General features: G+C 46.2%; 1 protein-coding gene across 1 annotated transcript in view; it reads right to left on the reverse strand.

Annotated features, from left to right (window-relative positions):
• The window catches only part of FOCAD (focadhesin), a 227,524-nt gene that overhangs the window by 116,346 nt on the left and 84,364 nt on the right, over positions 1-26,814 (reverse strand). The window contains exons 14-16 of the mRNA XM_075931485.1: positions 26,344-26,445; positions 19,186-19,316; positions 13,785-13,911 (exon numbers count right to left, since the gene is read on the reverse strand). Coding sequence (XP_075787600.1) covers positions 13,785-13,911; positions 19,186-19,316; positions 26,344-26,445 — 360 coding nt within the window. The remainder of the gene's footprint in view (positions 1-13,784; positions 13,912-19,185; positions 19,317-26,343; positions 26,446-26,814) is intronic.

The following is a 26,814-nucleotide window of genomic DNA, read 5'->3' on the forward strand; positions in this document are numbered from 1 at the left end:
ACCGCAAGCCAGAGGAACCTTCTGTGGTTTGCCCGCATTGCCACATGAAAATAGGCGTCCTTCAAATCGAGGGCTGCATACCAATCGCCCTTGTCCAGCACCGGAATAATTGAGGCCAGGGTTACTATCCGGAACTTTTCCCTTTTTTGTACGTGTTGAGGGCCCTGAGGTCTAGAATGGGCCGAACACTTCCCTTCGGTTTTGGGATAATAAAATAATGAGAATAGAATCCCCTGCCCTCCGGATGAGGAGGAACCCTTTCCACAGCCCCTTTCTCCAGGAGCGTGAGGACTTCGTGCTCTAGGAGGGCCTCGTGAGACGGGTCCCTGAAGAGGGACGGGGAAGGGAAGGGCTGGGCCCCAGGAAGGGAATAGAGTATCCCCGGGACACTATGTCCAGCACCCACTTGTCCGAGGTGACAGATGACCAGGCCTGGGCAAAGTGGGACAGCCTGTCTCCAAACGGGGGGGAGATAACTGCCATCGGTATGTGGTCCCCAAGCGCACCTTCAAAAGTGCTGCTTAGGGAGAGAGAGAGAGAGGGGGCTGGGCGGGGCCCCTGGCTGCCTCCTGTTGTGGCCGGTGGCGCCTGTTGCGAGCCCTCAGGCCCTGCCCCTGGGTGAAACCCCCAGACAGACCACAAGGTCTACGCCGCCAATAATCAGGCCGTGCAGCCTGTGGGGGGCCCCTATGTGACTGCTGACTCAGTAACGGCCTACGTTGGGGGGCCAGAATGTAGATACCCAACGACTGAAGAGTCGACCTTGTATCCTTTAGGCTGAGAAGCCTGGAGTCGGTATTCTCTGCAAACAGGGCCTTCCCGTCGAACGGCAGGTCCTGGATCATGGCCTGCAAGTCTAACGGGATCCCCAAGACCTGCAGCCAGGCATTGCGCCTCATTACCATGCCCGACGCCATCGTCTGGGCTGCAGAGTCGACAGCGTCCAGAGACGCCTGCAGGGCACTGTGAGCGATCATTCTGCCCTCTGTGGCCAGGGCGGAGAACTCCTGCCTGTCCTCTGGGGGCAATCTGTCGCGGAACCGGTCCATCCCTAGCCAGGCGTTATAGGCGTAGCAGCTGAGCATGGCCTGCTGGTTGGCGATATGCAGCTGCACCCCCCTCCCCCATCGCGTAAACCTTGCGCCCGATCAGGTCCAATCACTTAGGGTCTTTAGCCTTAGGGGATAGACCCAGCTGCCTCTGCCCCTGCCCCTCTTTCTGGGCAGCTGCCTGAGCCACCATGGATCCCGGTACAGGATGCGAATAGAGGTGAGCATCGGGGAGATAGATGCCGGCATCTGCCACAGCGTACTGGTGATCTTTGCCACCGTCTTATTGAGTGGCAACGCCAACTTTGCTGGAGCATCGTCCATGAGTATGTTCACCATCGGATCTGACTCCTCGGTCACGGGCTCCACCGGTACCCCAAGATTTGCAGCCAGCCAGTGCAGCAGCTCCTGGTGGAATCTAGCGTGCATGGCTGGCATAACCAGGGCCGGGTCAGCCAAGGCCTCATCAGGGGACGATGAAGATGTTGACTCCTGACTCAGGACCGGCTGCTCCACCGCACCCTGAACGAGGGCTGGTTGTTGCGGCCCCCCGGGCTGCTGCAGGGTTCCTGCCCCTGGGTCAGCAAGGTCCGGATGGTCACTGGGGCTGGCCCTCTTAGTTGAGGGCTGTGCACCGAGGCTTCTCCGGAGGACACGGGCTGTAGCATCGACTCCACGAGGAGCAACTTAAGGCGGGAATCTCTCTCCCTCTTGGTACGTGGCTTGAATCCCTTGCAGATTTTGCAGGTGACCGCCAGACAATTAAGACACTGTTCATGGGGGTCTTGCTTGGGCATGGGCCTAGTGCATTGCGCACAAGTTTTAAAGCTCTGCGGGCCTGGCATCACCATCCCCCATGGGAGGGAGGTTCAGGGAGAGCTAACTACAGTACCTAACACTAATTAACAACTTCTTAACAACTACTTAACACTGAACTATGTACACAGATAACTGCCAACGGGCGAGAGAAAAGATGCTGGGATCAGCACGCGAGAGCAGCTCCAATGACCATCACAGGCAGAAAGAAGGAACTGAGGAGGGGGAGGCCGGCAGGGGTACTTATGCTCCGCTATAGCGGCGCCACTCCAGGGGGCGACCTGCCAGCCAGATGGGTACCGCTGGGGAAAAAATGCTTCAGGAACCGTGCACATGGCACGCATGCACCTAGTTCGAATGGACATGAGCAATCACTTGAAGAAGAAAAGTTATTTACTAAGTCTGACAATAGAAGAACTAGGGGTCACCAAATGATATTAAGAGGTTTCAGATTTAAAACAAACAAAAGGAACGTTTTTTTCACTCAGCACATAGTCAACCTGTGGAACTCCTTGCCAGAGAATGCAGTGAAGGCTAGAATTTTAACAGGGTTCAAAAAAGAGCTAGATAAATTCATGGAGATTAGGTCCATCAATGGCTATTAAGCAAGATGGGTAGGAATAGTACCCCTAGCCTCTGTTTCTCTGGAGGCGGGTGACAGGGGAAGGATCACATGAGGATAACCTGTTGTGATCTCTCCCTCTGGGGCATCTTGCATTGGCCACTGCTGGCAGACAGGATACTGGGCTAGGACCGTTGATCTGACCCAGTATGGCCGTTCTTATGCTCAATTAATAGTTATCTAGATAATAAGGAACCAAGCACCTGCTCGTCTACATATGCATGATAATACAATATTTGATACCATTTATCAAACAATAAAGTACAATACGTGCACTGTTTGCTGCACTTTTAGAGACACATGAACATCTCATACACTATGTCCTTACATTGTCATAAATACCCAACTAACATCTGATTGTCATCTTGTTTGACTTGAACTATTTTACATCACAAACCACACATTTTATTTAAAAGAGATATTTAGTTCTTACTTTCACCACATATTGGTATACTATCTTTACAATACTGAGAATCTGTATCTTCAGTTTTACCCGTAGGAACTTTGTCACAATAAATAATACTTACTCTAGAATTTTGTTTGAGCAAAAGATGATCTAGTGATTTTTTTGAATGGGAAGTAGCACCAAATGAACTGATTTTAAAAAAAGTAACATTGTTTAACCACACTATTAGCAAATCTTTGGAATGTAATCAATATAGAAGTTAAAGTCTACTAAAAAACATACTGTACACAGTTGTGCATGCCGGCCAGCATTTATAGGCTTCCAGCTACACCATCAAAAGACCATAATCAATTATTTTTACAACCCTGAAAAAACATTAAAATCTAGAATTCTGATTGGTTCCTTTTACAAGGAAATAATGGTCTAGAATTGTCTGGCAACAGCTGCCTCACTGAAAATCATACACCCTGTAGAGTTCTGAAGAAACAATGGTGAGTACAAAGAGAGGGAAGAGGTATTTTGTGCCCCAAACACTTCATTTTTAAAAAAGTAAATAAAACGATTATAACAACAATAACCTTGGCATGGCGCATTTCCGGAGTGATAGCTGACTGTGAAAAAGCCTGAGGTAAACTCTCTCTGACAGTCATGAATCCCCAGGAAATGACCTGTGTCTCAATAGTTATTGCTCAATTGTACAAAGCTTCTCTTTGAAAATACAACACCCTCTAGGAACTTTAGCAAGATGAAAGAGCTTTTCTTCTCCAAGCTGAAGCACCTATTAATTTTTGCCACAACAGAATTGTTGCCAATTAGAAAAAGCATATCCATAAATCCAGACTCTAAGGCAGTAGGTGCAAGTTCTTTGTACATTTGTTTTTGTCTTTATACTCATTGTTTTGAGTATAGATTGATTTAGATTGACAGACCATTTCCATATTGAAAAATTAATCTTTATCATTTAATAGGCTTTCAGGATTTCTGGACAAGTCACTTTTGTCTTGGCTTTTTTAAGCTTTAAAATGCCTCTCTCACTGCTAGACAGAACACTGCTTGGAAATATATTTGCTGGAAAGGAATGCTTTAGTTATTCAGAACTACTAATCTCAAGGAATGGGTATCGTGAGTGTACTAACCTGGGGGGAGGGAGGAAGAGACCAGAGAATGGGAAATTTACTCCTTGAGACAAATGCATCCATTTGAATGAAGATTTAGGCTATTCCTACACAGTCAACTGAATGACCAATCTTTTGTTTTTCACACATACATCTACACTTCACCAATGCCAACTTAATTCTGGTAATTTCTAATCTTCAGTGCCAACTTAATTCTGGTCATTTCTAATCTTCAAGTGCTTCACTATGCAACCTCAATTATAATTACACACTTGTGGATATGTGTGTTGAAAAGAAGGCGGTAATTGGCTCTCACAAAGCAGACACACATTAGTTGGAGAAACAGACTTATACAGAATGGAGATTGTCAAGCAAATCTTTAACATCCTGTCTTTTCCTTTTTCTCTTCAGCATCTGCACAAATGAGTTGTAGTTCGTAAAGCATATGCTTTAATACCCTGTAGTGAGCAGGGGTGACCGCTCACAGACCAAGAAGGGGAAGAACCCCTCTCCAAGCATTGGTAAGCTGCCTAGCCTTGCCCCTGCATCTGCCCAGAAGTCAGGAGGCTGGACTAGCTGTATAAAATCTCAAGCCAGGAGCTCAGTCAGGCCCCAGCCATTAGAGGAAGCAGAGACCTGCCCTACGCTCCCAAGCTGGGAAGCTGCTGAGGACCTTGCTGATGCGGAGGACTGGCCCGGACTGTTGGGCCCTCAATCAGAGGAAAACCCTGTCAGTCGTACTTGAGGTTCAGACCCTGACAACCCCCAGGAATGGCCTCAGGTATATGCCGAGGGGGAAGAGAGGAAGTGGCCCTGGAAAGTCTATGAGAGTTAGTATGTAGCTGGCCAGATCCCCGCTGACCCCAATGGCAAGTCAACCCTGCCACAGCAAGGGCTCTGGACAGGAACACAGTGGAGTTGGCGGGCCTGCATCCCTGGGTGGCAGCCTGCCCCTTTGCATTACAAACTGCGTTTGGATTATCCACACACTAGGGCCTGGGCTCACCTTTCCCTTACAAACTGTGCTTTGACTATCTGCCCCACCCTTCACTAAGGCCTGGGATACTGTAACCACTGCAGACTGAGTTTGCCTGCCTTGCCCTATACCAGTGGTCCCCAGTGCGGTGCCCATGGGTGCCATGGTACCTGCCGGAGCATTTATGTGCGCCGGCCGAGTGAACAGGGCCAGCCCAAGCCATTCTTGCGCCCTGGATCCCAGGTGCGTGGCATATGCGCAGCCCCCACCCTGGCTGCACGGCACATGCGCGGCCTCCACCCCAGGCACGCGGCGCATGCGCGGTCCCTGGACGCATGGCCCCATGCCCGGCAGCCCCAAAAGGTTGGGGACCACTGCCCTATACTATGGGCATAGGCTTAAAGAGGACCATGGTGGTTGTTTTATGTGCCTGGCCCAGCCCAGGGACTGCGCTTACACGGACTGAGAATGGGTGGGTGCTGGCCCAAACACAGGCCTGAGCCCCAGGACTAAACTGGTTGGCTTACAGACCCTAATAAATTTGTTAGTCTTTAAAGTACCTCCGGATTCCTCCTTGTTTTTGCTGAAACATACTAACAGCTCCCTATCCAAAAAGTCTCAGATGGTAAATATTCCCACCAACACGATTAATCAAGTGCTTCATACTAGCCTGGGTAAGGTACATGCAAGTATGATTTTTAGTCACACCATTCCTCGTTCATTCTGAGAGAGATGGGAGTGCTGGGGAGGGGACACATGACCCTCGGAGGGCTGAAACTGGGGTGAGGAGGAGAAAGCACCTTGCATCTCTCAGGAGTAATGAGGGTAGAATGACTTAAATTGAGACAATTTAAATAATTCATTTAAATCACAATTTAAATCATCAAGCACAAATTGATTTAAATCAAGTATTACAGCTACGTCTTCACATATTTCTTAAAAACAGTGCAAATATGACCACTAAAACATGTTAATTTACAACTCAGTGCAGAAATTTACAATATATAAGAGGGTATAATTTGTGTAATTTTTTTTAGCTATTCTGTTTTTATAATTTAGGAAATGTACTATATATTTGAGAGAGTTTGTCAGTCCCTCTTTCTGTCAAGAACTCCTCCTAAGCTGTAAGAGCAAGGACCCCCAAATTTAGTATAGAGCTTCTTCTTACCATAATTTAAAGCAATGTAAGGTCTGGTTGTTCCATGAAAGTGGGATGTGTCTAAAATAGGATGGTTTGCCATAAAACCATGCAGAAAAGAAACAATCATCAGGCAGGTGAAAGGGGCTGCCCCAGCCCTGAGCCTCAACCCCCCCCCCCCCCCCAGATTCAGAAAGGGATATTGCTGGCTGTTCCCCTTGGTCATGGAGCAAGGGAAAAGTGCACAGTTTGCTGCATTCCTCACTCAGGCTGGTGAGCGCAAGTAGCAGACAAAGTGTGCACTTTGCTCTTGCTCCCTGACAGAGACTGGAAAGGGTACACATTTTTCTTTTACTTTAAAAAAAAAATTGAGTTAAATACCCAAGCAATGCCAGGTAAATGTAGTAGTAGTACAGAATATTATTGCCTATGTCAAGCTGCAGATGTAGCAGCACTAACATCAGTGAACATAACTAAAGTTATTCTGCATATGTATGGAAAAAGTTAGAGGGAACATTGCCTGCCACCATTTATTACTGGTGTTGTGTAGCAGTGCAGCATGGGTCTCTAAGAAAAACAGTTCATTGTTCAAACTTTGCAGGTGTGTGGGGAAGGGAGGGAGGGGTGATGTACTTTTGCCTTATCTGTAATTGATGGCTTGATGCATAGAGTTGGCACTTTGGGTCAGCCATAATAATAAAGATTCTTGAGTGAAAGTTCTGATTTAACAGCTCTTTTTAATCGTTGTGACTCGGAAAGGGTTTTTTTTTAGTATTCTTTCTTCCATAATATTTAATATATTAATATGACATTTGTTAGCAACTGGTGGGTACCTTGCTGGCACACATCTGAACAAGTGTACATGACATCAATATTGGTGCACAAGACAAAATTCACTCTGTTCATGGATGGAAAACTCTTAGCGGGAACATTGGTAAGAACTAATCAAACACAAACACAACAGAACTTACATTTTATTCAACTAAATCTTAAATGTTACATAAATCTTTCACATTTGCAATTGCAGCTGTCTCCTGAGTTTCTGGCTGATGGCTGTCCTTAATATTTTTTTTTAATTTTCAAATGTTATCATCTCCAACAGAAGTCCTCAGAACACTAAACGTACAGTGTCCTTAAAATTTCTACAACTAGCTCTCGTACAATGTTACATTCTTACAACTAGGCCCTGCATCATCTTCTTCCACTGATAACACTTGACACTTTTTCCTTTTTCACCCAGAAAATGAATTTCTTCAAAATATTCCCAGATAGTGTCTTTCTTATGCCCAGAAGCCACAACTATTTTTCTCTGGAAAAAGTGTGGGAGAATATGGGAAGCTGAGTGCATGCTGAATAATATCTTCTCTTTCTTTTTTCAATCCACTCCACTGTTCGGTTCTATGCTGCCTCCATCCTTTCCTATATATTGTTTCTTTGTCTTTGAGACAATGTCTTCATTTACTCCTCTGCCATGCCTGGCCCAGATCCATCAACACATAAGCACAGAACAAAAACAATTGTATCCATCTTGTGTCTTTCTTTGCACGTTACTTTAGTTTGCTGAGCAACAGAAATGGAAAGCCCAGAACTTTCAAGAAGCAAGAGCTAGTAGTTAGGCTAACCAGACGAGACCCATTAATTCATTTTTATGAAACTGTAAGCGTAACATGTTTGTGATGAGATTCAATTGTAACTCTTATTGTTAAATGAGAAATTTAATATTTTATTGATGATTTTAAAAATATCAAAAAATCCAATTTAAATTTTAGAAAATTAGTAGTTGTTTTTTTTTTTAAAGCAATGATTTTTATCCACCCTGGTAGCAACCATTCTAAGCAATTAAGAAATGGCATCCGTACACTCCTGACTAAAGGAACAGAGCCTATCTAAAACATCAGTAATGCAAGTCTCATGTGGTTGGGAACATAAGGCTAAGAAGAAAAACTGAGTGGTTGTGATGAATCAAAAGGATTGGATAAAGGACATAAGGGAAATGTTAACCCAAGGGGAAATATTCAAACCACAAGATTACTTTCTCTATGCATTCAGTATAAAAAAGTTTAACCTTAGTTTTAATAGAGAAGTTATTAATTCACATTGTTTTAAAATTGTCCAACATTACCATTTGCACTAGCCATCAAATACACTGGTCAGTGTAATTTATCATCTACATAATTTTTATTTCACTATACTGCTCCAGTTTGCCAGTTCCCTTTTTTGGTCAAAGACAGACGATAAATGTGGGATCATGGAACAAATAGCAAGAAAACCATTTCCAGATGAGTTTTTCTTTTTTAAAACTATGCTTAGCATTTTCATTCTTGAATCTTTCTTGGCCTGCATACAACCCTTTACACATGAAATCAATTAGAAACCAGCGTGGTCTCACAGAAAGCATATTGGCTTCTGTTGAAATCACGCTGGCAAAGAAAACACAAAAGATTTGCCCATTATTAATATATTTGGCCTGGTAAGTACTACATTGTATATTTTACAATTCTGACACACAAGTCAATACATGCAACAGTTTCAGTTAAAGGTCTCTGTTACACAAAAGTAGGGAAAAAAAAGGTTTAGTCATCTTCATAAATCACCCACATGCAAACCTAATGCACTAGAACTACATAAAAAAAAATCTGCATACATAGTACAGCAAACAGCTGTTAGTTTCATCTCAACTTAAGACAGCAATTACTTACCTTTTGTAACTGTTATTTTTCAAGATGTGTTGCTCATTGCCATTCTAATGTGTGTGTATGTACGCCCTATGCACAATTGTCAGAAGACTTTTCCCTTGCAGTACTCATCAGGTCAGTTGTGGTGCCCCGTGTTATGCCGCGTGGTGGTGCGTATATATCCCTGCTGACCTGAATCCCACATCAGCTCCTTGCTGGAACAATCCTACAGAACGGACGTCTAGAATGGACGTGAGCAACACATATTGAAGAACAACAGTTGGAAGGGTTACTAACCTTTTGTTTCATTGAGTGATTGCTCATACACTTATAAGCCAGTTTCCCTCAGCACTGTCTCTGTGGTGCGGAGGTGGAAGGGAGCGAGGGGGGAGAGCAGGAGAGGCAGAGGTGCTGCAGTGCTGCGACTCTGCCTTTTAAATACAGTAAGAATCTGCTTCAGTCCCAGCTCGTACTGGTTTCCAGACCTTCCCTCACTGTGGCTCTGATATTTAAATATAGTTAGAGCCAGGCTGCCTGCATGTCCACCAGCTCCTACTTAAACTCCTATTTAAACTGCAAAGCCACAGCGACCCCTTATCGACTAATCATGTGCTCAATACCAATTGTATCGAGTACACAAATAGTCATTTAGTCGCTATTTAACACACTTAGAAAGAGGCAGTCCAGAAGCAGGGGAACCGTGACCTGCTTGGGAGGGGGGGGAGCATTCCCTCATCGACGCACCACGGGGAAAAACCTCTTCTATTTGGCAAGATAAGAAGCCCTAACAGAAGGCTTATGGCTGCCCATTAAGACTTCCCTGACTGACTCAAAGCACTGGAGTTCAAGGTGGTTCAGCCAAGGAGTTTCCATGCCAGAAGGTGGAGCAACTCCAGGTTCGGAGCCTGCTGAACTCCTGTGTCAACAGGTCGGGAACCAAAGGGAGCATCCTGGGCTTGGCCACAACAGTGACAGCAGTGTGGTGAACCAGTTTTCCATGGCCACAAAGGCGCTATTAGTATCACCACCACTTTGTCCTGCCGAATCTTGAGAAGGATCCTGGGTATCAACAACACAAGGGGAAAGGGGCACACAGAGACTGTTCCTTCCATGACGGGTGGAAAGCATCTGACAGGGATTCCTGGCTGTGGCCCTGAAAAGGGCAGAACAGTAGGCACTTCTTGTTTAGGCAGCTTGTGAACAGGTCCACCCGGGGATGACCCCTCTCACGGAAGACGAGAGAGCTACATTTGCCCTGAGGACCACTTGTGGGATTGAAAAGACAAACTGAGGCAATCCACAAGGTTGTTTTGCATACCCAGCAGGTACAAGGTCAATCTCGTGAGCAATGCAAATGTCTCCCAGGGCAATGGCCTCCAGGTTCAGGGGAGAAGAGCGAGCACTACCCTGTTGATCGATATCAACAAAACATTGCTGTGATGTTGTCTATCATCACCAGGACACACTTGAACTGAACACCTGGCAAGTGAGACTGCCTGCCCTGAGTTCCCTGATACTGATATTCAGTGTCAGTTTCTTGCAAGACGACACAACTTGTATTTACAAATTATTACCACTCATCCCGTGTTTGAGGCATCAGGGTGATCTCTGGCTGCAAGCCAGCAAAAGGGAACCCTGCACATACCATCTGCAGCTGCATCCACCAGTCAAGGGACTGCGGAGTCACCAATAACAAGGTGACTACACAACTGAGGGGTCCCTGGTCGGCTTGAACTCCGACACGAGCAACGCTTGGAGCACGTGGAAGCGCAGGCAGGCATGTCACAGGACGTAAGTGCAGGAGGCCACGTGTCCAAGAAACTGCATGCAATTGCACACCGTCATGGTGAGGCATTGCTGTAGCACAGAGATGAGGTCTGCCATAGCCTGGAACATAAATTTAGGCAGGGAAGCTGTTGCCCGGGTAGTCGAGAAGGGCTCCAATGAACCTGAGTCTTTGAATGGGAACGAGCATGATTTCAGCATGTTGAAGATCAGATTCAAGTTATGAACAGTTCTACGTCCCTGAGCACTTGCTCCCATAACCTGCCCTTGATGAGCCAGTAGTCCAACCAAGGAAAGCCGTGCACCCAGTCCCTGTGCTTGAAAACAGCCACCACCGCCACCATCATGTACTTTGTAAATACCTGAGGCAACATGGTCAGGCCAAAGGGCAGCATCCAGACTGGTAACACCAATCCATTGCCACAAAATGGAGGAAACAGTGGTGGGCAGGGATAATTGAAATATGGAAGCATGTGTCCTTAAGATCAAAGGCAATGTACTAGTCCCCTGAATCCAGCGAGGGGATGAGAGAGACCAGGGACACCATGCAACACTTGAGCTTATGTAAAAACGCATTTAGGTTTCTGAGATCTAGTATACAGCGCAGACCACCCTTGGCCTTCCAAGATAAGAAGTGCACGGAGTAAAACACCCTGCTCTGAATTCCTGAAGGAGCTCCCATAGCAAGGAATCATCTCATGTTCTGGATAAAGGGTTGCTCCTGAGATGGGTCCCTGAAAAGGGACAGGTAAGACGGGGCAGGAGACGGGGAAGGTACAGAACTGGATAGAATATCCCTCACCCACTAGGCTCAGGACCCGCGGGCTCAGATAATCTGGGCCCAGGCATAGTAGAAGAGGGATAGATGGTTCCCAAATGGAGGAGACTGATCTGGGATAGACTCTGCTCAAGCTAAAGATGCTACCAAGATAGCTCGAGAGAGCAGTTCCTGACCCTGGCCTTGCTGATAGACCCATGGGGCCCATAGGAGGCCAGGCCTGCATTGGCACCATCAGTGCCTCGATGTTGGTACAGAGAGCAGTCCCAGGAACGGAAGCAGTACCATGCACTCCTGGACATGAGGGACTCTCCTCCAACTCCCAACTATAATCCAACACCAGCTATGGATGGGCTGACCTCAACGGTGCTGGAGATGAGTATCAAGGTGAGGAAACATGGACACTCATGGCTGCAAGCTTCCCATGGTGCTGAGGTGCCAAAGATAACTCCAGTGCTGGGACAGGCAGTGGAGCCATAGCTGGTGCCAGTGGTGGAAACGCCATCAGCATCCTGTCTCCAGGACTGGTAGCACCACTGGTGCCAGGCCCAGTGCCTGGTAGGGCCCGTACACTTATCTACTGGTGGCAGAAACAGGGTGCGGAAGGCAGTACTGTTGACATCATTGAGACCAGAGCTGCCGGTGTCATTAAAGGAATGTGCTGCACCTCTAGTGGTGCTGTCGCCATCAGTTCAGTGAGGTCTTGCACAACTTCAAACATGTCCAGTATGGAGAGAAGGTCAAAGCCCGCCTCTATTACCATCAACACTGGGAAGTCCACCATCACCAGACCCGACGGACCTCTCCAAGTCCCTCTCAGTTCTAGTATTCTATGATTCCCCAATCCACGACACTCGTGTGAAGTTCATGAAACTAAGACTCTGGCTACACTGAAGATCTTGCATCAGTGCCTCTGCACTGCTCCAAGTTCTCTAGTGAAGCCACTCTAAGCCAATGGGAAAGAGGTCTCCCGTCAACTTAATTAATCAACAGCAACAAGTAGCAGAAGCTCTATCAGCAAAAGTAGCTCTCCCAACAACATAGCACTCTCCAAACCAGTGCTTAGGTCAGTGTAACTTACGTCATTCACACCCCTGAGCGACGTAAGTTCTGCCAGCCTAAGTGGTAGTATAGACTAACTTAAGTGTCAGGACCAAGGCACAATAAGAACAGCAGAGAGGAAGATTTCAGTGTGCCACACAATGTTTATTTCCTTCCACAAAAATAATGCATTCACTTTCAAGTACCCGGCAGTATCATGGCCCCACCGTCTCCCAGCTGTGGCAAACCATCAAGAGTGCTTTCTGGTTCCCAAAGCTGCCCTTTGGGGCAGCCTGTATGGGTCAAGGGGAGCACTTCTCATAGAGAGAGTCACAGGTCTGTTTTGAGACTCTGTATCCTGCATGGCCCAGCACTATTCATAACTCCTGCCTCAAAATCATAAGAGAAAAACGATTTAAGAATTTCAGTAAGAGGCAAGCTCGTATGAATAGTAATTGAGTATAATGTTGAACATGTGTTCGTTGGGTCACTAACAGAAAACTCAGTACTGTAAGAGTTTTCTTGAATCAGATGTTGGTTCTTAGCAGCAGTCTGGAGTCTGTTCTATCAAGGTGTTTATTAATTAAAATGAAGGCTGCTGACAGTATTATTTAACATGTACCTATTACAGTAGAGCCTAGAGTTTTCACCCAGATCAGAGTTCCATCCTAGGCTTTATATAAAAACACAAGAACTGACAGTCTTGGCCCAAAAGAGCCTACAGTTGTAACAAATGAACAACATAAGTAAATGAGACAACCGGACCTCAAAGGAGGGCACAGTGTAACAAAAATAATAAGTTGTGTGCCCTACTTAGCCAATCAGGACAATGCACAAAGCAACAATGTGAAAGGGTGCACTGACCCTGGACTGGATCTATAAGGGTTAACCAAGGTTACCTGGCCAAGAGATCCCCACCCCCACAGCCTTGGAGCAGCTCAGGAGGAGGTGCTGCCAGAGCTTTGGAGTTAAAGCTGTGAACAAACTAAGCCACAAAGGTCTGGCCATGAGGAACGGATGGAGACGCTTCCAGTCCAGAGCAAAGTCACAAAGAAGAAAGACTCCTTCAGTGAGTTCAGTAGGAAATAGCCCAAGGTGGGGAGTTAGCTCCCTGAAAGCTCAGCATGTTTCGAGCTAGTAGTGGGCTGTGAAGTGATTTAAAACTCCCAGCCTCATCTTGGAGCGATATCATAGCAAATGATCACAGAAACACTCAGATTTAAATTTTCCAGTGAATAGTTAATAAATTGAAAAAGACAGAAGCTTAATTTAGAAGGAACATGATACATTTGTATAGCAATGCCTACTAGAAAGAGGAAATGGAACAAGCAATGCAAACAGTATTAAAAAAAACAAAAAAAGGACAGTCCAAATTAACCATACCTCAGCTTGACAAAGTGCATGAAGACCTTGTAACACTAAAGCAGCTGGTGTGGCTTGATCAGTTTTTGTGCATTCATTCAATATCTGGGAAATTGCAGCCAACATATCAGCTCCATGTTGATATGGCCTAGTGGAAAACAACATTGCATGAAAGCAGAGTACTTCAAAAATTTCAGTTCCACTCATGTATTCGTTCTTGCCCTACACGCCAGCAGGCGTAATAGGCATTAACTAAGTAAGTCATGATTTGGAAGAATGTATTCTTCTCCACATGACCATTTCATTTTTAAACTTGTATTTCTTTAAGTAATTTGGATTAATGCATCATCTGGCCAGGTGATTTAAGTACAGCACATTTAGACTAACTTTCTTCAGAGGAGTAGTCAAGTTAGTCTATAACTGGGAAAACTTGAACAACAAATAAAGTCTTGCAGCACTTTAAAGACTAACAAAACATGTAGGTGGTATCTTGAGCTTTTGTGACATAACTCACTTCAATGAAGTTATTAAAAGTCCAGTTTCTAAATTAATAGCGGATGGGGGAAGACAGATGGGAAAAGAAATAGTCAAAGTGTCCATGTTACATGAAACTGATAGAGAAGATGCTTCATGTAGCATGGACATTCTAATGGCACATCTGAACTACATTCCTCTTTCAAAGAGGAATGTAAATGAGGTAAATTGAAAGTGCAAATGAAGCACGGATTTAAATATCCCACGCTTCATTTGCATATTCACGTCTGAGCGTTTTTCCAAAAAAAGGTTTTTCAAAAGTGAAAGTGCAGGCTACACAGGGTTCTTTAAAAAAAAAAAAAAAAAAACCTTTTTAGAAAGAATCTGTACTCCTCATTTTTTCAGGAGTATGGGTCTTTCGAAAAAGGGCTTTTTCCCCCCAAAAGAACCCCGTCTAGACTGCATTTTCACTTTCAAAAAACCCTTTTTCGAAAAAACGCTCGGACACGAATATGCAAATGAAGCATGGTATATTTAAATCTGTGCTTCATTTGCACTTTCAATTGGCCTCATTTACATTCCTCTTTCGAAAGAGGAATGTAATCTAGACATAGCCTAACTGACTTTTTTTTAAACCTATTTTTCCCCCCTTCTTTTTCCTTCTTTCTTCCCCCACCCATCCCCTATTTATTTAGAAACTGGACCTTTTAATAACTCCATTCATCTGAAGCTCATGATGCCATCTACATGTTTTGTTAGTCTTTAAGATGCTGCAAGACTATTCATTGTTTAAGTTTTTAAAGTTTCTTTCTATGCCTCAATCACAGGTAGGCAACAATTTTTTGCCAGGGGCCACTTCAGAAATTTTTGAAGTAGCTCCAGGAAGTACTGGAAGGGGTGGGGCTTGAAGCAGAAGGGGCGTGGCCAGGATATTTCCCTGCTTTCCCATCCACAGACCATTACTGTCTGGGGATGGGGGAGTGTGTGAAGTCTTTGCCCTCCCAGGTTCTCCTGAGGCATACATGCCCCTGGCAGTGGGAGGAGACTTAATGCGCTCCCCCTTCTGCCCCCAGGCCAATCAAGGCTTAGGGGTGGGGAAGCATGCGAAGCCTCCTCCCGCCCTGCCAAGAGCGCACAGCACTTCTAAGCTCCGTGCACTCCTTGCAGGGTGGGGGCAGGGTGGAGGAAACTTTGTGTCCTTCCCTCCGCCCCAAGGCCCTGATTGGCCTGGGAGCAGGGGAGCGACAGGGCCTCCCATGCCTAATCACACAGCTTGGTGGGCCAGATCCCGCCTGGTGAAGCCCTTTTGCCCATCCCAGCTCTAAATCATTTCCACTGTGGTTTACAAATCCCATTTAAACTTAATTATAGTGCTCATTTGGCAGAAAATGTTAGTTACATTGAGACTGCTTTTTATAACCCAGGTTTCACCTGCTTGTAACTTCAAAAATATTCTCTTGGCTGAAATTTATCATGATCAAAACAGATGACACATTTTCTCGTCTACAAAGAGTAAGGGTTTGTTTTGTTTTTCCTGGGCACTCATAACTCAGACAATACTGAATGTCACAAGAAGCAGGCATCATCCTAGGGTTGTGGTGGCAAGAGCAGCAGGGAAAGGAGCAGAACTGCTGGCAGCACCTCTGGCTGTCCTACCACCCCCAGCCCACCTCATCCCAAGTAACATGCGACAGGGATAGGAGGAGCATGGGAGTCCTGACCTGGTGGCAGGGGAGAGTCATGCGGTCCCCCCCTTAACAGTTGTGTCCCCCTTCCTCCACTGATAAGAAATTTTGCTTATTTGCCACATTGGAAAAGACCACGAAGCTTAGAAGCAACTGAAACTAGTTTTGCATGAAGAAGTTAAAAACCACTTTAGACTAGAGACAAATATTTACAGGACTATGGAATAATGTAAATATATAATACTATGCTCATGGATTTTAAGGACAGAAGAAACTATTAGATCATCCACTCTGATCTCCAGCATAACACAGGCCAAAGAAATTCACCCATGGAATGTCTCCGCTGCAGCTGGGAGGCGTGATTCCCACTTCAGGTAGACAGACTTGCAATAGCTCTTCCTGAGCTGGCACAATAAAAATAGCACCATGGAAGATGCAGCACTGATGGTGCATGGGCTAGCCACCTGAATCCAAGGCCACGCAACCCCCTGAGTTTGTGCTCAGGTAGACATATGCCCAGTTACCTCTGTACTGAACCCAATAACTTGTGCTTGACTAAAGCAAATTTTACACAAACACACTGGGTCTTCGACTGAAGACATCCAGAGACAAGGAAACCACCACCTCATCTGGGAGCCTTGTTTTTAATCTGAATTTGTCTGGCTTTAGTTTCCAGCCATTAGTTCTATTATGTCTTTCTCTTTCACTTTAAACGTACGTTCTGAATGTCACACAGTTGAAGAACCAAGCAGAGTGGCTCTACCCTGAAAAGTGACTTTAAAAAATAGCCCTGTGCAGGTCCTATGTCTGAAAATGTCTCTCCATCTAATGTTATCAGTTTATAAGTTAAAAATTGTCAGACCTGTCAAAAAACCGTGGAATCTGACAGAAAAAATTGAATCCTTCTGGTTTATGATAAAACAACTTGCTAAAGATTCTCCAATCACAACTTAGTTCATTATTTTATTGACAACTAGCCAATTAGCCCGTCATAAGATGGGATTTTCAGGTCTCTCCTCCATGTCAGTCTTTTCTCCTGAGCCTCCAGTCTCTCACTCTGTGTCTTTTTCTCTCTCTCTCCTCCTCCTACTGCCTCCCCCTCTCTCTCTCAGCTCTCCTCCGCCTTCTGCCTATCTCTCAGTCTCTCTCTCTCTTCTCCCCCTCCTGCCTCTCACTCTCTCCCCACTCTCCTCTGTCTCTGTCGGGGATGAACACTCGTCCAGGCCCCGCCCCCTGGCCGTGTATGTCACCGCCCTGTCCCCCTTCACCTCCCGCCATGGCGCTCAGCTGACTTCTGCGCCGCTCAGCCAGGCTGAGGCATCAGAGCAAGCGGCCGTTTGGGCTTCCCCGCGGTGGCCTGGCTGGGCAGCACAGAAGTCAGCAGAGCGCCATGGCAGCAGGCAAAGGGGAAGGGGAATGTGAAAGGGGGCGGGGCAGTGACATACACGGGAAGGCCCTGCCCCCTGGCCGTGTACATCACTGCCCCGCCCTCTTTCCCTCCCGCCATGGCGCTCGGCTAACTTCTGCGCCGTTCAGCCGGGCCACCATGGGGGAACAAGCAGCACAAGAGGCCATTTGGGCCCCGCGCTCCCCATGCAGCATGGGCGTGCTGCATGGTGACCACGGCGCCCAAACGGATGCTTGCGCTGTTTGCTCCCTCGCGGCGGCCCAGCTGAGCAGCGCAGAAGTCAGCCGAGTGCCAAGGTGGGAGGCGAAGAACGTGACTCAGGCAACAGCGCCGCTCAGAGGGAACAGCCAGGGAGGCAACACTGCCGCCCAGAGGGAACAGCCAGCATTTTGGGCAACAGCGCCACCCAGAGGGAACCGCCTGCATTTCAGCAACAGCGCCGCCCAGAGGGAACAGCCAGCATTTCGGCATTACAGACTCAGACACTGGACTAATAGAATATATTATATGATGCCTAAGCCAAAATAGAATCCATCTCACTTTCCAAAACTGTGTTGGCTCTTCAGTGCAACTAAAAATCAAAAGTAATTAAAATCTTATTGCAGTCAGTGAAGTAAGCGGCTATGTGTCTAAATTTACATACCAAGTAGGAATGATTAAGAAGGAGCCTTTTAATACAATTATTCTTCCATGTATAACTCCCATTTACAGCGCTGGTTATGCAGACATAAAAGAATACAATGCAATCAGAATCTTACATTGATACAATGTTAGATTATAATTTTGTCCACTTAATCAGGAAACGCAGAAGTGACGGTCCTCAGAATAAGCTCAGCAAGTCAGACTGATATATATGTGGATAGAATGGAGGGTGGGGTCAAACCTGAGATAGAGCCCAGCCTTAGTATAACATTATAGACCAGAGGGCTAAAACTCCTGGCCCATGGGCCAGTCCCAGCTGGAGCAATTGCACAATTTTGTCCCAGGATTCTTGCAGGCGGAGGCAGGAGAAGGGAGGAGGCTTCCAGTTATCAGCCACCAAGCCCTGCCCTTTCCCACCTTCATCCAGCCCTCTTCCTCCCTAGCCCCTCCCTCCTGAGTACACAGCTTGGGGATCACTGGAGGGCCTGATGCTTCCCACATGATTCCTACTTATGTGGAGAGTGTGGGGGACACAACTGCTGCCACCATGTGGTGCCAGACCATTCCCGGTGATCCCCAAAGCCGCATGCTCAGAGGACAGGGTGCCATGGGGAGAGAGATTGGGGCAATAGTGAAAAAAGATGGGACTGGGGGATGCCTAGAGTCCTGGGCCAGACTGCGCAATCACTCCAACTGGGACTGGCCTGCGGGCCAGGAGTTTGAGAACTCTGAATAGACCTAGGCTGAGGCCTGAGAGGGCAGCTGGGGTATCAGCTAGCTGCATGGCTTGATAATTTCCATATCTGATATGACCTTCAAACACTGGTTCTGTATCAGTGTATTAACAAAACACAGTTGAACCTAGCTATATGATTCTGGCTCTTCCATTGTGGACTCCAAGTACATTTTGCACAAATGGGATGCCTCAAGTAAACTCTGTTACAGAAAGGCCTGAAAAAGCAAAATTTCTTTGTAAATTCTGATGCAGGGTGTTTTATTTATATCTGCTGCATGTAGTTTATTCTATTCTATACACACTGCATTTATGACTTTTACATTTATTATGTATTGCCTAAGAAAATGTGTATCTATTACAGTCATCAATACCACACACCACATAATTAAATAACAGACTTATCAGAAGTAACCAGTACAGCTTTCCTTTAAACACCTTGCACCTTCTTTAAGATGGATAATGAACTCGCATTCTTACCTCTGTTTGCATATATCTCTGATGGATGCAGCTTTAGCTATCACCTTTTCCCACTGTGTATCCTTCCCAGTGGACAAAGAGGGCATATCGGACATTGCCATGAACTTCTGCAGTTCTGGGTAAACCCGATCCTAGAAAGAACATTTGATTTTTAAAATTTACAATTAAGTTTCTAAATGCAGGTAACATTTTATGCTGCCAAACCGTTTACACAGCTTGTAAAAGAACAATTACATTGCAAAGCACATTGCATTTTGGTTCACCAATGGAAAAGAATACTATGCTGTGCTTTAAGTCATTTCTTTGCACAGAATCTATACTTTTTCCTGCATAAACTAAAAGGAAACTACGAATATGGAACCAAATAGAAAAGATTTATTGATACTGATACTTTCAATGCATTATGCGAACTAGCATAAATATATCCTTCAGAAATTAATTATTTCATAATGTCATTCCAAGATTCAATGACATGTACAACAGTCTCCATGAAAGACCAACTGTACAAGTTGTTCAATACATCAGAATTAATAAATGCATCACTGACAGAATTTGCTTTCTCCTGCCAACAAATAGGCACTTGTATAATCAATCATCCAAAATGATGTACTTTACCTAGCAAGGGGACACATGTAAAATGATATCCACTGCAGTTTATCTTGTTAAGGCTGTGTGTCAAGCAGAGTCCATGCATCTATGACCAAAAGCACCCCAGTATCCATAGCCTATCCACCACTATAATAATCTTTGTACAAAATATGCACTGAGGTATTATTTGAAAACTAGTAACTTGCTCATCAATAATATCATAATAAAATATATGTGGCAATAGTATCTGTAAAGCTCTGAATTCCCTCTTATGAGGTAACCATACATTCACATGACACAGCCCTGACTACACAAAAGTGGTTACAAAGTTCTATCCTAAACAAAGGACTGTGTGTTCATCTCATTTTACATACAATTAGCAAAATGGGTTTTTGAGACAAGAGGTTAAATAGCAGGATATAAAGCACATCTGCATTTCAGCACACATGGGGGAGAACAAAGAGCATGAAGCAACCTTCTCCACCAGAATCCATAACCAGCTGAAAACCAGTTAAATTAAGACCACTGAACTGGAATTCATTTGTAAATCAACACTATCAACTTAGGACTGACTAAGGATCTCAACTGGTTAGCACATTACAACTTCCTCTCTCTGGATATTCACATCTCAACGCCAAATGCTGGCAATGACCCACTTCCACTCCTTCCTTATATATACTTTTGCTTCTGTAATTTCCACTCCGACTCACCTATGAAAACTTATGACCTAATAAATCTGTTAAGTCTCTAAGCTATCCCACACTTTGCACTCTGTGTCATGCTCTCAGTGCACACTGGGACCAAAACTTTGCAGCGGATGGTTTTGAGTTCATGTCGTCGGTGTCCCATAACGCCGTTCATCCACTACCTCCCCTCTTGATTGAGATCAACAGGAAAATGTCCTTTTGCACCGTTTTTGGCCCTGGGTTGCCTGCACAGACACCATAGCAACACGAACATGGATCCTGTTTTGCATCAAACCATTTGATGTTGACGTCTATCTTGATGAGTCTAATGGCACAGTGTTTTGAAAATGTAAGCACAGCACTCCAGAAAGAGGAGGAGGAAGAGGAGCAGCAGCAATCTCCTCCATCTCAGGGTCCCACAGGCACACTGTACAGGCAAGTCTTGCATTGAGCGACATGGAACGTAGCTGGCATTCAATCCTACTGACGCAGTGGAATGCTGGTTCTGGTTCAGTGAGACAAGCACAGACTGGTGGGACCACATCATGCTGCAGGTCCGGAGCAATCAGCAGTGGCAGCAAAACTTCTGACTGCACAAGCACATTTGCTTGTAATTTGTGAATGGTTTTCCCTCATCTTGAAGCCCAAGAATGCCAGAATGAGAGCCGGACTAATCATGGAGAAGCACATGGCAATTGCCCTGTGGAAGCTTGCAATGCCCGACAGCTACTGATCAGTTGGGAATCAATTTGGAGTGGGAAAATCTAAAATGGGGCAAGGAGCACATAGGAGCCAAAGAAATCAATTAGGGATGTAAGCGAGTAGCCAACTAGTTGACTACCAATAATCCTAGGCTTACTGCATAGTTGAATGAACTACTCGTATTTCCCCTCTCCCCCATTGCTGCCTCTGTATCAGAGGCAGCAAGGGGGAGGGAGGACCAAGAGCCAGTGCTACAGGGAGCCAGCTTAAAAGTCAGTTCCCTACAGCACCAGCTCTGCGGTGCTGCCTGCTCCCCCTCTTCTCCACTGCTGCCCCTAGGGCTGCTGCTACACTTCACAAGTGAAAGTACCGAAGCCTGGGGTCAGCTACGGAGGCCCCAGCTGACCCCGGGCTCCGTGTGGCGCTGCCACTTTGCAATATCCCCTTTTCTCCCTGCACTTGTTGCCTCTGACAGAGGCAGTGGGGGGGAGAGGGGAGAGAAACAACTAGTCGACTATCTTGTCGACTATCCGATAAGCATTTGCTTATCGGACAGTCAACTAGTCTTTCACATCCCTAGCTCCTACTACCTTATAAATGCAGAACCCACATCTAAATGTAAATACCATAATGAATGGCTTTGCCACAATGGGGTACCCTAACTGTAGTGAGGCAATAGACAAAATGCACATCCCCATCTTGGAAGCCGACGACCCTGTAAAGGAGTGCATAAACTGCAAGGGGTACTTCTTGATGGTTCTGCAGTGGCTGGTGTATTACAAGGGACATTTCAGCAACATCAATGTGGGATCATCAGGCAAAGTGCATGACATGCACATCTTTCGGAACTCCTGCCTTTTCAGCAAGAAAAGTTACCAGGCGACACAGTACAGGAGATTTAGCGTGTTAAACCTAACCAATATCTGTTACATGCAGTGCAGGTCTCTGTAAAGACAATGGAAATGTTTTCTCAGCAAAGCCAAAGTTTTGCTTTCAAGTAGCCACTGCACAGCAGGTACTCAGAGTTCTCAAGAGAGCATCTGGACTTATGTGGTTCGGAGGCTGGCAGGCAGGCATGGTAAAGGAGCCTGCCAGGGCATGATTCTGCAGCTGGGGGTGGGGACAGGATCTGGTCATGCCGACTGGGCTGGACGTCTTCCCTCAGCATCCGACATACACAACTTCCTGGGAGAGTGCTACTTCCCCATCCTGCAGGAGCCTGTGTGAGGGAGGGCAGGAGACGGTGCCAGAGGCTGAAACCATGCTAACAGCAAAGGCAGCAGCAAATAGCTTGTTCTCCTCCATCATCTAGGTTGCCATGTGAGACATCAGTCTTCTTCAAATCATACAGTGTGTTAAGGGAGCATATGCTGGCTGAATATAGGCATAAACCTGGGCTTTATGCTGCAATGCTTTGTTTTCAATGACACTACACCTCTTACTGCTGGGTTGATGTGGGAAGGTGTCCTACCTTGGAGAACAGAATAAGGCAGGCCTCCTCAGAAGCCTTGTGAGAAAGATCAAAGAGTTCCTATCTGAAAGCTTCCTGGAGATGTTCAGGGATGATTTTCACTTCATCTCCAGACATGTTTTTAACAAGCTTTCCTGAGCCCTCCCTGCTGTGTAGGCACAGAGCACGCTGTGCATCACACACATTTGCCTTAACCCACTTTTAGAAAGGAAAAAAAAAATCGTGAACTCACCAGAAGTGCCCTCCTTTGGATCTGTGCTTGCCTGAGAGACATCTTGGGAGGAGGGAACTGACTCCAATATTATAGAAAGTTCTTGGTTCTCATCCATCATCAGCTGGCCATTCTCCTTGTCCTTCTGCTCCTCTGCTTCCACCACCATGCTGTCCTCCACACTGATGCCAGGAGTGGCTTGCCGGACTCCATAGTCAGGTTTGGGAAGCTGGTCGGGTTTCCCGTAGAATCGCATACAGCTGATCGTAGAAATGGCATGTTTGCAGTGATGCACCAGATTGTCCGTTGGCCTCCTTTGTTTTTTGGTAGAACTGCTTCAGCTCCTGTATTTTAACTCTGCACTGCTGGGGGTCCTTGAAGTAACCTTTCTTCATCGTGGCCTTTGCGATCTTTGCATAGACATCAACATTTCTTTTGCTGATTTGGAGCTCAGAAAGAATGGATTTCTCTCTCTCCACCTTAATGAGGTCCAAAGACCTCCTGCACACTCCATGCTGACACCCCTGGGAACTGAAGTCATGGAAGTCACAGCCACATGTGCTGCTCACTCTCAGGTGTGCTCACAATGCTGGCCATAGGGGAAATGGAATGCAAAATTTCCTGGGGCTTTTCCTGTTTAACTTGTCGGCACTAGAAGCACAAACCCTGGCCAGAACAGTGCACTTTGGGATGCCTCCCAGAGACCAAGAAGCTCAACTTTTGCCAAAACTGTGTCTGCACTACCATAAATTCGACTAAGCAAGGTTGAAAATTGCATTAGTCCTCATAAAAGCAGAAGTACATGGCATTGACTTCAGCGGCTTTTAACGTTGGCAGAGTAGGCTTGGTATTATGGATACATTGTTTAAAAAAAAAAATCAATCTTATGCAACTAAATTCGGACTAAACTCCTAGTGTTGACCAGACCTAAATATCTGCTAAAAGGGAGCTAAGTAACAACTGTAAACCAATTACAGTAAAACTCCAATGGTCCGGGCAGTCGGACCATTGGAGCTGCTCTGCCCCCAGCTTCCCTGATTCAGCCACTGCTAAAACTGACCAGCGCTGAATCCGGTAAGCAGGGGGCAGAACAGCTGGAGTGCTGCTGGGTAGGTCCAGTAGCGCTGCCCCTCAGGGCTACGAGACCAACCCGGCACACCCCAGCTGTCCCGGATTCAGCCGCTGCTGAAATTGACCAGCGGCTGACTCCAGGAAGCCCAAGACAGAGCTGCTCTGCCCCAGCTTCCTGGAATCAGCCGCTGGTCAGTTTCAGCAGCAACTGACTTGGGTACACCTGGGACAGAGCAGCTGGGGTGCTGCTGGGTGGGTCCCCACAGCGCCGAGGTTTGACGCTACCAGACCAACCCAGCAGCCTTCCAGCTGCTCTGCCCCGGGCGTCCTGATTCAGCCGCTGCTGAAACTGACCAGGGCTGACTCCAGGAAGCCCGGAGCAGAGCAGCTCTGCCTCTGGCTTTCTGGAGTCAGCCGCTGATCAGTTTCTGCAGCGGCTGACTTGGGGACACCTGGGGCAGAGAAGCTGGGGTGCTGCCGGGTTGATCCAGTAGCGCCGAGGAGCGGCGCTGCGGGACCAACCCGTCAGCACCCCAGCTGCTCTGCCCCAGGCGTCCCCAAGAGCAGCTGGGGTGCTGATGGGTTGGTCTCGCAGCGCCAAGGGTCGGCGCTACCGGACCAACCCGGCAGCACTCCAGCTGTTCTGCTGAAACTGACCAGCAGCGGCTGAATCAGGGACTCCTGAGGCAGAGCCGGACTATCAGAAGGGAGGGCTATGAGGGGGTCTGGGGTAGCATCCCCTCACCCCACCCCAGGCCCCTCATAGCCTCCCCTTCTGATAGTCCGGCATTTCTGATAGTCCGGCACCCCCTGGGTCCTAAAGGTGCCGGATTATCGGAAGTTTACTGTAACTACAAAATAGCAAGGTCCTGCTGAGTGCTCCTATTCACAGCACAGGGCAGTAGAGAAGGAACTATTCTACTGTGGGGGTGTTGGTTTTGCTTGAACAACATGAGGCAGGGAACATGCTCATGCAATCTAAATGGGTACTGCTACCAAAAGTTTCCAACTATGAACGCAGGGATGCAGAGATCTGAAGTGGAACACCCAGAGGCATAGCACTTGAAGAAAAACAATAGAATCCAACTGGTTAAATGCAATGCTATTGAGTCTAAAATGTGTCAAGTATGGTCTTTCATGGAAACTTGCAATGTTCTGAACATGACGGTCATAATGAGATAGATATAAGACAATGGTAATCAGTTTATGTAGTTGTGTAGATAAATAACTACATTCATAACTTGAGCTCTATCATTCAGCTGCTCCTCACAATAGTGAGGTTGTCAGCCAAGCAGAAAAGATTGCCTCCCCAAGCAGACAAGATTAGCTCCAAGCACCTAGAATTGTACAATCCAGGAAAATGCAAATGATAGAGCATTAAAATTAATGGAAAGACACTGAAACTGGAAAGAAAACAACATCCTGGGATAAATATGAAAGGAAGGAAGTGGGATAACTCATTAGAGTGAGACCAATAAGAGTGGAAAATAAGGGAGAAGGAATCTTTTTAAAGCAGGCTTGTATCATAGGCAGGGCTGGATTGGGGGGGGGGCTAGCCGGGTAGCTGCCTGAAGCGCCAACCTATGGGGGACGCCTGATTCAAGTGTTAAGGGGCGCCGCGCGCCCAGGGGCGGGGCCACGCATACACCGCACACCCGGGCACACAGCGCCCCTTACCACTTCAATCAGGCACCCCCCGTAGGTTGGTGCCCGGAGGCGGGGCTGCACATGTGCCACGTGCCCAGGGCAGGGCCACGCATGCGCCATATGCCCGCTGCCTGGGGCGCAAGTATGGCTCGGTCCGGCACTGATCAGAGCTTTGGCATCTAGAAACTGTGGGCCAACACCTATGTAAGATGCAGTTTGTGAAGTGCTGGATTCCCTCTGTGACCGGGGGCTCACAGGGAAACTGCTCAAAGGCAATATGTAACTTATATTAGAAAGGGGAGAATATCTAATGTAGAAGTGTAAAACTTGAAGTCGCATCTTTATGTTGATTTTCTGAGTAACTTATATGTTTCTCCTGCTATTTTATCATGGAGTCTGTGATTTCTCTGTTAAATTAACAATTATTTATTTTTACCCCCAAGCAGATCTCTGTTGTGCAAACTGTAGAGTGTATTTCTCAAGTGTACAGGTAACTGAAGCAGGTTTCCCTCCTTGATGGTTGACAAAGCAGAGGGGTCTTGTGGTTAAGAACTAAGGGCTGATAAATTTGGGACGAGAAGGGCTGCTGAGGTCACCCTGCAAGGAGTAAACAGGCTGGCCGAGGCCACAGTGAATCTTTATGTTTACAGACTGGCTAATGGTGTCAAAGATCTCAGCCATAGCATCACAGCATTAATCACACAAACGTAAGGCAGACAGTGAAAGAACCCTTTATTAGTAAGGATGATCTCCAAAACATCAGACTGCATGATTTTTCTAACCTGTTTCTCCCATAAGGATGTCATCAGACGTAAAGTAACAGGTCTAAGCTTTGGAGTGCTCCCCAGCACCTGTATCACACGTAGAATCTGAGATATGCAGATCTGAAAGATTTTTCATCACATGCATTTGTTATTGTAGCAAAGAGTTAATAACAACAACATTTAATAGTAAAGGTCTCCCTGAACAAGACAACGCTTTCACTTGTGTCAAATATCTCAAAGCTCATTACAGAATAAAGAAGAAATAGGGATTCATTTTCTAATAAATGTTGGTGCATAATGATCCTAAGGAAATTTTCATCATGAGATATATTAATATAATACAGTTACAGCACACTGCACAATTCATCCCTTAAAATTAGTGGCATATTCCCATCATAAATATTAAGGACCCAGTTACACAGAAGCTCACAAATCACTTATAATTTTAAGCAAGTTATGGGTGTCCATGTCTACATTTACTCATTCAAT

This window comes from Pelodiscus sinensis, chromosome 6, assembly GCF_049634645.1.
Source record: "Pelodiscus sinensis isolate JC-2024 chromosome 6, ASM4963464v1, whole genome shotgun sequence".
In the NCBI taxonomy this organism is placed as follows: domain Eukaryota; kingdom Metazoa; phylum Chordata; order Testudines; family Trionychidae; genus Pelodiscus; species Pelodiscus sinensis.